Source organism: Melospiza melodia, chromosome 31 (genome assembly GCF_035770615.1).
Source record: "Melospiza melodia melodia isolate bMelMel2 chromosome 31, bMelMel2.pri, whole genome shotgun sequence".
Taxonomy (NCBI): Eukaryota; Metazoa; Chordata; class Aves; order Passeriformes; family Passerellidae; genus Melospiza; species Melospiza melodia.
The window spans coordinates 2,854,737-2,865,371 of record NC_086224.1 but is presented as its reverse complement, the minus strand read 5'-3'; the positions used below and the strand labels follow the sequence as shown (position 1 = coordinate 2,865,371).

At 50.6% G+C, this 10,635-nt stretch overlaps 1 protein-coding gene across 1 annotated transcript; it reads right to left on the bottom strand.

Moving 5' to 3' along the window:
• Nucleotides 1–1,580: 1,580 nt before the first annotated feature.
• LOC134431334 (SAP domain-containing ribonucleoprotein-like) lies at nucleotides 1,581–10,477 on the bottom strand. Its single transcript, XM_063179326.1, has 12 exons — nucleotides 10,422–10,477; nucleotides 8,548–8,647; nucleotides 8,385–8,431; nucleotides 7,134–7,201; nucleotides 6,956–7,007; nucleotides 6,731–6,804; nucleotides 6,210–6,238; nucleotides 5,902–5,927; nucleotides 5,306–5,374; nucleotides 4,186–4,266; nucleotides 3,224–3,286; nucleotides 1,581–1,956 (listed from the first exon to the last, which is right to left on the bottom strand). The coding sequence occupies exons 1-11, from the start codon at nucleotides 10,455–10,457 to the stop codon at nucleotides 3,245–3,247; spliced, it is 624 nt and encodes a 207-aa protein (XP_063035396.1). The 5' UTR covers nucleotides 10,458–10,477; the 3' UTR covers nucleotides 1,581–1,956; nucleotides 3,224–3,244.
• Between the last annotated feature and the right edge of the window lie 158 nt (nucleotides 10,478–10,635).

The following is a 10,635-nucleotide window of genomic DNA, read 5'->3' as shown; positions in this document are numbered from 1 at the left end:
TTCCCCTTTTCCTGTTCCCCTTCCCTGTTCCCCTTTCCCTTTCCCCATTCCCCTTTTCCTGTTCCCCTTTCCCATTCCCCTTTCCCCTTTTCCCATTCCCCTTTTCTCTTTCCCTGTTCCCCTTCCCCATTTTTCCTTTCCCCATTCCCATTCCCCTTTTCCTATTCCCCTTTCCCATTCCCCTTTCCCTGTTCCCCATTCCCATCCCCTTTCCCCGCTCCTTTTCCCTGTTCCTTTTCCCCATTCCCGTTCCCCTTTCCCCATTCCCCTTTTCTCTTTCCCCGTTCCCCTTCTCCATTTTTCCTTTCCCCATTCCCATTCCCTTTTCCCTATTCCCCTTCCCTGTTCCCCTTTCCCCATTCTCCTTTTCCATTTCCCCACTCCCCTTTCCCCGCTCCTTTTCCCCATTCCCATTCCCTTTTCCCCACTCCCCTTTTCCTTTTCCCCTTTTCCCATTCCCCTTTTCCCCGCTCCCCTTTCCCCCCATTCCCGTTCCCCGTTGCCGGCCCCGCTGCCCTGACCTAGTTCGGAGCCCCGGGGACACAAACGCGGCCCGGGGACATCCGGGGCCACCCACGGCGACAGCGGCCGCGGGCCCGGCGGCGACATGGGCGCTAATGAACGCAATTAACGCAATTAACGCCGGGAACGCGGCCGCGGCCGAGCCCGCCTGGCCCGGGGCCACCGGGAGAGAGCGGCGGCGGCACCGAGGGGACGGAGAGGGGAGCGGGATTGCGGAAAACACCGGGAGAAACGGGATCGAGCACCGGGGATTCATGGAAAACCGGGATTTAACACCGGGGATTCATAGAAAACACCGGGAAAAAAAGGATTGAGCACCGGGGATTCATGGAAAACACCGGGAAAAACGGGATCGAGCACCGGGAATTCATGGGAACCCGGGATTTAACACCGGGGTTCATGGAAAACACAGGGAAAAACGGGATTGAGCACCGGGGATTCATGGAAAACACCGGGAAAAACGGGATTGAGCACCGGGAATTGCTGGAAATCCAGGATTTAACACCGGGGATTCATAGAAAACACCGGGAAAAACGGGATTGACAACGGGGATCCCTAAAAAACCGGGATTGAACACCGGGGATTGCTGGAAATCACCGGGAAAACCGGGATTGAACACCAGGAAAACTGGGACTTAACATCGGGAATTCCTGGAAAAAAAATCTCAGGAAAATCTGGATAACACCAGGAAAACTGCAGGAATTCCTGGAAAACCTCGGGAAAACCGGGATTGAACACCGGGAAATCCTGGAAAACCGGGATTTAGCACCAGGGATTCCTGGAATATCTCGGGAAAGCCGTGATTTAACACCGGGGATTCCTGGAAATCATTGTGAAAAACGGGATTTAACACTGGAAATTCATGAAAAATCTCAGAGAAATCTGGATTTTAACACCAGGAAAACTGCAGGAATTGAATTCCTGGAAGACCTCATGAAAACCTCAAGCAAAGGTGGATTCAAGACCAGGAATTCCAGGAAAACCTCAGGAATATTCCAGGAAAGGAGGGAATTCCCACAGTTCCAGCCCTGCATGCAAACCCCTGGAATAAAATGGGATTTCCTTGGAAAAGGGAAGATTTTTATTGGGAAATGTGGGACGAGGGCAGTGCTGACCCTTCCGAGGGGAAAACTGGGAAAATACAAAAAACCGGGAATACAAAACCTGGGGGAAAAAAAACGGGAAAAAAAAACAACAAACGGGAAAAACGGAGGATTTTGGGGATGGGAAGGAGCATCCTGGGAATTTCTGAGGTTCCCGAGGATGGGAAATGGAGAATTCCCAAAAAAATAGAATCTCTGGGGCTGGGAATGGCCCCGGAATTCCGGGCTGGCCCCGGCCCCGCCGCTCCCACGGCTCCGGGATGAGATTCCCGAAATTCCAAATCCTGGGAGCTCAAGTCTTCAACAGGGGAAGGGTTCAGGCAAGGCCCACCTGGAAATCCAAGAAATCTCTGGAATTGCTGCTTGGATCTCATGGGAAAATCCCTAAAAAATCCCACAGGGTTGGGATGCCGTGATTCCCAGGGGAGCTGCTCCGTGAATCCCCCCCAAAACCCACGGAAAAACAACGCCAAATTCACGGAAAAACAGCCCCAAGTTCATGGAAAAACACTCTAAAATCCCTGGGAAAACAGCCCCCAAATCCTTGGAAAAACAGCCCAAAATCCCCGGGAAAAATAACCCCAAAATCCTGGAAAAACGGCCCCCAAAATCCTTGGAAAAACAGCCCAAAATCCTTGGAAAAACGCCCCCAAAATCCCTGGAAAAATAATCCCAAATCCCTGGGAAAATGGCCATAAATACCTGGAAAATGAGCCCCAAATCCCTGGGAAAATGGCCACAAATCCCTGGAAAATTAACCCAAAATCCCTGGAAAAACAACCCCAAAATCCCTGGAAAAACAGCCCCAAAATCCTGGAAAAACAACCCCAAATTCCTTGGAAAAATGGCCCCCAAATCCCTGGAAAAAACAGCCCCAAATTCATGGGAAAAACACCCCAAAATTCCTGGAAAAATAACCCCAAATCCCTGGACAAAGAGCCCCCAAATCCCTGAGAAAATAGCCACAAATCCCTGGAAAAACAACCCCAAATTCCTGGGAAAACAGCCCCAAAATCCCTGGAAAAACAACCTCAAATTCCTTGGAAAAATGGCCCCAAAATCTCTGGGAAAAGAGCCCCCAAATCCCTGAGAAAATGGCCACAAATCCCTGGAAAAACAACCCCAAAATACCTGGAAAAACAACCTCAAGTTTTTTTGAAAAAATGGCCCCAAAATCTCTGGAAAAATATCCCAAAATCCCTGGGAAAAGAGCTCCAAAATCCCTGGGAAAATGGCCACAAATCCCTGGAAAAAATAACCCCAAATTCCTGGAAAAACAACCTCAAATTCCTTGGAAAATTGCCCCCAAAATCTCTGGAAAAACATCCTAAAATCCCTGGAAAATGAGCCCCAAAATCCCTGGAAAATGAGCCCCAAATCCATGGAAAACCCCGACATTTTGGGAATTGTGCCCAGGATTTGGGAATTCCCTCTTTCCCAAGCCCCGCTCCTCCTTTTCCCCCTTTTCCCTTCCATTTTTTCAGGAAAAAAATTCAAAAATTGAGGAGCAAAATCCTCCAAGGGAAGGAGAATTCCCTGGATGGGGGGTTTGGAAATTCCATGGAAAATCAGGAATGGGGGAAAAGGGAATTCCTGACCTGAGGAGAGGCCGGAGCAGCTCAGACGATCCCAAACCTTTCCGCCCTTTTCCGCTTCTTTGCCTGGATTTGGGAAAGGCCAAAAAGAGAGAAAATTCCAGAAATCCATGAGGAGAATCCCAGGAAAGAGAAAGAGAGGGGAAGGGGTGGGAATGGGGAAATTTTTGATCCCAAAATGTGGGAAAATCCTGGGATTTTGGGGGGGGGTTTCCTGAGGAAGAATGGTACAAAACACAGGGAATTCCAAGCCCTGAATTCCTGGGAAAAAAGGCCCCAAAATTCCTGGAAAATTGGATCCAAATCCATGGAAAAGCTCCCTAAATCCATGGGAAATGTGCCCTGAATCCATGGAAAATCCCCCCCAAAATCCCTGGATCTCTCAAGGGTTGGGAATTGGGAGGGGGTTTTGGGAGGAGCCCAGGGACCCCAGGAATTCCTGGCTCAAAGTCCTGGGAATTCTCGCCCCAAATCCCAGGAATTCCAGCCCCAAATCCCAGGAATTCCAGCCCCAAATCCCAGAATTCCAGCCCCAAATCCCAGGAATTCCTGACCCCAAATCCTGGGAATTCCTGACCCCAAATCCCAACAATTCCTGACCCCAAATCCCGGGAATTCCTGACCCTAAATCCCGGGAATTCCTGACCCTAAATCCTGGGAATTCTTGTCCCCAAATCCTGGGAATTTTTGACCCCAAATCCTGGGAATTCCTGACCCCAAATCCTGGGAATTCCAGCCCCAAATCCTGGGAATTCCCGGCTCCAAATCCTGGGAATTCTGGCCCCAAATCCTGGGAATTCCTGATCCAAATCCCGGGAATTCCTGACCCCAAATCCTGGGAATTCTGGCCCCAAATCCCAGAATTACAGCCCCAAATCCCAGAATTTCCCAGCCCCAAATCCCAGGAATTCCAGCCCCAAATCCTGGGAATTCCTGACCCAAATCCCAGGAATTTCCAGTCCCACCTCGGAGTCCTCAGCGGCGCCGGCCCCGGTGACGATCCCGAACCTTTCCTTCCTCTTCTTCAGCTTCTCATCCTCCTCACTCTGGGAATGGGATTGGGAATGTTGGGAACAGATCCCTGGGATCCCTCCTGATCCCATTCCAGGGCAGGGAAACATTGCCATTATCCCTGCATGACCCAATTCCCAAAAACCTCAATTCCCAAAAAGCCAAAATTCCCAAAAACCTCAATTCCCAAAAACCCCAATTCCCAAAAACCCCAATCCCCAAAAAGCCAAAATTCCCAAAACCTCAATTCCCAAAAACCCCAATTCCCAAAAACCCCAATTCCCAAAAACCTCAATTCCCAAAAAGCCAAAATTCCCAAAACCTCAATTCCCAAAACCCCAAAATTCCCAAAACCTCAATCCCCAAAAACCCCAATCCCCCAAACCACAAAATTCAAAAAACCCCAAAATTCCCAATAATCCCAAGTCCTAAAATTCCCAAAATTCCAAAATTCCCAAACCCCAAAATTCCAAAAAATCCCAATTCCAATAACCCCAATCCTCAAAAACTCAAAATTCCAAAACACCCAAACCTCAAAATTCCCCAAAACCACAATTCCCAAAACCCAAAGTCCCAATAATCCCAACTCCCCAAAAACCTAAAACTCCAAAAATCCCCAAACCCCAATTCCCAAAAAAACCCCCAATCCTCAAAAACCCCAATTCCCAAAAACCCCAATCCCCAAAAACCCAAAATTCCAAAACACCCAAACTCCAAAATTCCCCAAAACCCCAATTCCCAAAAACCCCAAATTTCAAAAAACCCCAATCCCCAAAACTCCAAAATTCCCAAAAGCCCAAACCCAAAAATTCCCAAAAAACCCAATCCTCAAAAACCCAAAATTCCAAAAACCCCAAAATCCAAAATCCCAATTCCCACAAATCCAAACCCCAGAATTCCCAAGAACCCCAATCCCCAAAATTCCTAAAAAACCCAAATTCCCAAAATTCTCAAAAAACCCAACCCAGGACTGGAAAATTTGGAATTTTGGGATAATCCTGGGGTGGGGAGAGCACCCTGGCATTCCCAGAATTCCCAGAATTCCCAAAATTCCCCAAAATTCCCAAATCTCACCTTCTTGGAGAGGGAGGAGACGTTGAGGCCGAACCTCTGGGCCCTTTCCTTGAGCTTTTCCAGGTTTATCTGGGAAAAGGAAATTTGGGATTTGGGATCCCTGGGACTTCCAAAAATTCCCCAAATTCCTGGGAAAATTCCAGGGGCTTTTTTTGGGGAATTTCAACCCAAAATTCCAGCTGGGATCCCAAAATTCCAACTGAATTCCCAAAATTCCACCCTAAATCCCTCAAGATTCCAACCCAATTCCCAAATGGAATTCCCAAAATTTCACCCAAATTCCCAAAATTAAATGGGAATTCCCAAAATTCCATGGGAATCCCCCCAAATTCTACCCAAATTCCCATAGGAATTCCCAAAATTCCACCCAAATTCGCATTGGAATTCCTCAAATTCCCCAAAATTCCACTCAAATTCCCCAAAATTCCTTTCAAATTCCCCAAAATTCCACCCAAATTCCCATTGGAATTCCCCAAAATTCCACCCAAATTCCCAAAATTCCCATTAGAATTCCCCAAATTCCCCAAAATTCAACTCAAATTCCCCAAATTCCACCCAAATATCCCAAATTCTCTGGGAATCCCAGATTTCCTCACCGTGGGTTTGGAGTCTCCTGAGAGCCCTGGAAAAGGAGGAAAATTCCCATCAGGAATTGGCCAAAAATTCCCAAATTTCAGCCCAGAACTGGAAGTTCTCAGGAATTCCAGGAAAATCCCAACTCTGGTTTTTTTTTTTTGGGATGAGAAATCTCAGAAAAATCCAGGAAAATTTGGGGGGTTTTTTCCATCAAATCCCAAAAGTCCTGCTCCCAGAAATGTGGGAAAAGGGGAATTTGCAATTCCAGGGAATTCCCAGAATTTCAGGAATTCCCAAAATTCCCATTCCAAGAGTTCTCTCTCCTCACCTTTTGTGGGAATTGTGGCCAAGCCAAACCTGTGGGAATGAAAAAAAAAAAATGGGAATTAATGCAGGAATTTTGGGAATTAGGGCCAAAATTCCCATAAATTCCCTTTTCCCAGAGTTCCCCAATCCCAGGGATGAACAATTCCCAAAACACCCAAAAATCCCACAAAATTCCCCAAAAATCCTTCAAATCCCGACAAAGTCCAGTAAAATTCCAAAAAAATTCCTCCAAAATCCCACAAAATCCCTTTTCCCAAAATTCCCTGATCCCAAGGATTTGGAATCCTCTGGAAATTCCAGCCCAGCCCTCCTAGACAGGAATCCCATCCCAAATTCCCAAATTTCCTCCCAAAATTCCCAAATTTGCCCCCAGAATTCCCAAATTTCTCTCTCAAATCCCTAAATTTCCCTCTAAAATCCCCAAATTTCCCCTCAAAATTCCCAATTTTCCTCCCAAAATTCCCAATTTTCCCCCAAAACTTCCCAATTTTCCCCAAAAATTCCCAAATTTCCCTGGCTCACCGTGCTGCCCTCGCTGCCTTTTTGCTCTCCAGGCTGACGGGGACGTTGAACCTCTCGGCCCTTTTCTGCATCCTCTGGGAAATGGGAGAAATAAAAAAAAGGGAATTTTGGGGATTTACAGTGGGAAATTGGGATTTTCCAGCAAAAAAAAAAATTGGGATTTTCCAGCAAAAAAAAATTGGGATTTTTATTTTTTAGAAAATTGGGATTTTCCACTGGTTTTACCTCCATCTGGGAGATTTCCGAGGAGATTTTCACCACTTTCTTCTCCTGGATGCTGGAAAATGTTTGGGAAAAAAATCAGGGATGCTCCAGAGGGATTTGGGATTCCCAAAATTCCCCAGATTTCCCCTTTTTCCAGCCCCTCATTCCCAGGTTTTTCCTGGGAATTCTCCTCACTCACACGTCGGGCGACTTCGCCGGCGCCTCCTCCACCTTCACCGGCGGCTCCGGCGCCTTGGGCTCCTCCTCCTGAAAATCCATAAAAAACATAAAATCCATGGGAAATCCACAGGAAATCCATGGGAAATCCATAAAACCCATGGGAAATCCATAAAAAAATCCATGGAAAACCCATAAAATCCATGGGAAATACGGAAAATCCATATGGCAAATCCACATTGGAAAACCATAGGAAATCCATGGAAAGTCCATGGGAAATCCATAAAATCAGTGAGAAATCCATGGAAAATCCATGGGAAATCCATGGAAAACCCATAAAATCCATGGAAAATATGGAAAATCCATAAAAACTCCATAAAATCCATGGGAAATCCATGGAAAATCCACAGGAAATCCATAAAACCCATGGAAAATATGGAAAACTCATGGGAAATCCACATGGGAAAACCATAGGAAATCCATGGAAAGTCCATGGGAAATCCATAAAATCAGTGAGAAATCCATGGAAAATCCATGGGAAATCCATGGAAAACCCATAAAATCCATGGAAAATATGGAAAATCCATAAAAACTCCATAAAATCCATGGGAAATCCATGGAAAATCCACAGGAAATCCATAAAACCCATGGAAAATATGGAAAACCCATGGGAAATCCACATGGGAAAACCATAGGAAATCCATGGAAAGTCCATGGGAAATCCATAAAATCAGTGAGAAATCCATGGAAAATCCATGGGAAATCCATGGAAAACCCATAAAATCCATGGAAAATATGGAAAATCCATGGAAAATCCATAAAAACCCCATAAAATCCATGGGAAATCCATGGGAAATCCAGAAACTCCATGGGAAATCAATAAAAACCCCATAAAATCCATGGGAAATCCACGGAAAACCCATAAAATCCATGGGAAATCCATGGGAAATCCATGGAAAATCCCTAAAAACCCCAAAAAATCCATGGGAAATCCATGGGAAATCAATTAAAAAACCCATAAAATTAATGGGAAATCCATAAAAAACCAAAAAATCCATGGGAAATCCATGGGAAATCCATGGAAAACCCATAACATCCACAGGGAACCCACGGAAAACCACAGAAGAACGGGAGCGTCCCAGGCACCAAACCCGGCGGGTTTAGCCCCCCAAAAAAAAACGGTGAAAATGTAAAAATGATTGAAATTCTGGAACGCTGCCTCATTCCCAGCCCAAACCCCCCAGAAAATCGGGATGATCCCAAAAATCCTCACCTCAATCTCCTCTCCCAGCACGTCCTCCTCGTTGGGCTCCTCCTCAGCTGCGAAAGAAAAGCAGGGAAAGGTCAGAGTGGCAAAATTCTTTGAAATCCCCCCAAAAAAACAAGGATTTTTTTGGGGAATTCTGTGGGGTTGGGGGTTTTTGGGGGGCACCCACCGTGCTCCTCCAGGTAGGCCTGCAGGCGGTGGATCAGGTCCTGCTTGTTGCCCTTGGCCTCCAGCCCTCGTGCCAGGCACTCCTGCTTCAGCTCTGCCAGCTGGGCACGGCACGGGGGGCACCTCAGGGACCCCCAAATCCCCCTCAGGGACCCCCCAAATCCCCCTCAGGACCCCTGCCCAGGACCCCCTCAGACCAACGCCAGGATCCCCTCAGGATCCCCATGCAGGAGACCCCAGGGACCCCCATCCAGATCCCCCTCAGGGACCTCCACCCAGATCCCCCTCAGGGATCCCCCAAATCCCCCTCAGGGACCCCCTCAGGACACCCATCCAGGAACCCCAGATCCCCCTCAGGGACCCCCAGATCCCCCTCAGGGACCCCCACCCAGATCCCCCTCAGGGATCCCCAAATCCCCCTCAGGGACCCCCAGATCCCCCTCAGGGACCCCCTCAGGACACCCATCCAGGAACCCCAGATCCCCCTCAGGGACCCCCACCCCGATCCCCCTCAGGGACCCCCACCCAGATCCCCCTCAGGGACCCCCACCCAGATCCCACCCAGGACCCCCTCAGGGATCCCTCAGGACACCCATCCAGGAACCCCAGATCCCCCTCAGGGACCCCCAGATCCCCCTCAGGGACCCCCACCCAGATCCCACCCAGGACCCCCTCAGACCAACGGCAGGATCCCCTCAGGACCCCCACACAGGACCCCCCCAGATCCCCCTCAGGACCCTCACCCAGGACCCCCTCAGATCCCCCATCAAACCCCCTCAGGACCCCCACCCAGATCCCCCTCAGACCAATGCCAGGATCCCCTCAGGACCCCCACACAGGACCCGCCCCAGATCCCCCCTCAGGACCCTCGCCCAGATAGGACCTCCTCAGACCCTCAGAACCACCCCAGGGCCCCCTCAGGACCCCCACCCAGGGATCCCTCAGGACCCCCACCCAGGAACCCCCCCAAGGGACTCTCAGGGTCCCTTCAGACCCTCAGAGCCCCCCAAGACCCTCTCAGACCCAAATATCCCCCCCAGACCCTGAGATTCCCCTCAGGGCCCCCCAGATCTCCCTCAGGACCCCCACCCAGGACCCCTCAGACCCAAAGATCCCCCAGATCTCCCTCAGGATCCCCACCCAGGACCCCCTCAGGGCCCCCCAGGACCCTCTCAGAGCCCCCTCAGACCAACTCCACGACCCCCTCAGGGGCCCTCACAGGCCCAAAGATCCTTCTCAGGACTCCTCAGACCTTGAGATGCCTCCAAATCCCCCTCAAGACCCCCACCCAGGACCCCCTCAGGGCCCCCCATATCCCCCTCAGGGACCCTCAGAGCCCCCCAGAGTCTGTTCAGACCCTCAGAGCTCCCTCAGAGCCCCCCAGATCCCCCTCAGGACCCCCCAAACTCCCCCAGATCCCCCTCAGAGCCTCCTCAGAGACCCCTCAAAGTCCGCCCAGATCCCCCTCAGACCCTCAGAGCTCCCTCAGGGACCCCTCCGACTCTCAGAATCCCCTCAAAACCCTCCCAGATCCCCCTTAGGACACCTCAAAGTCCCCTCAGACCCTCACGGCCGCCTTAGAACTCCCTCAAGACCACCTCAGAGCCCCCTCAGGGCTCCCTCAAAGCCTCAGACCTTCCTCAGGGACCCTCAGAGCCCCCTCAGGGACCCTCAGAGTCCCCCCAGAGCCCCCGGCCCGTTTCCCGCCGTTCCCCCGCGCGTTCCCTCAGTCCCAGCCGCTCCTCCCGGGGCTGTCTCGGTTCCCGGGCTCCGTCCCCGCTTTCCCCGCTCCCCCCGGGGCTGTCCCGGTTCCCGGGCTCTGTCCCGGCTGTCTCCCCGCCGTTTTCCCGGCCCCGCTCCCGCTCCCAGCGGCACCTTCAGCTTGTGCAGCTCCACCGGCTCCGCCGCCATCTTGCCACCCCGGCTCCGGCCCCGCCCCTCACACCGCCCCGGCCAATCAGCGCCGCGCGTCCTCCGCCCGCCCCGCCCAAACGCGCCGCTCGCCATTGGTCAGCGCTGCCGGCAGCATCCGCCGGTGATTGTCGGTCGGGCGCTGGGGGCGGGGCGGTATTGACTGACGTGCAGATGA

What these genes read in the sequence shown, in the direction of transcription:
- LOC134431334 (XM_063179326.1), bottom strand. Translation starts at nt 10,457, where the DNA reads ATGGCGGCGGAGCCGGTGGAGCTGCACAAGCTGAAG. An exon ending in TGGAGCTGCACAAGCTGAAG is followed by an intron (nt 8,648 to 10,421) that starts GTGCCGCTGGGA and finishes TGCCGTGCCCAG; the next exon opens with CTGGCAGAGCTGAAGCAGGA. An exon ending in CGGAAATCTCCCAGATGGAG is followed by an intron (nt 6,805 to 6,955) that starts GTAAAACCAGTG and finishes CCCATTTCCCAG; the next exon opens with AGGATGCAGAAAAGGGCCGA.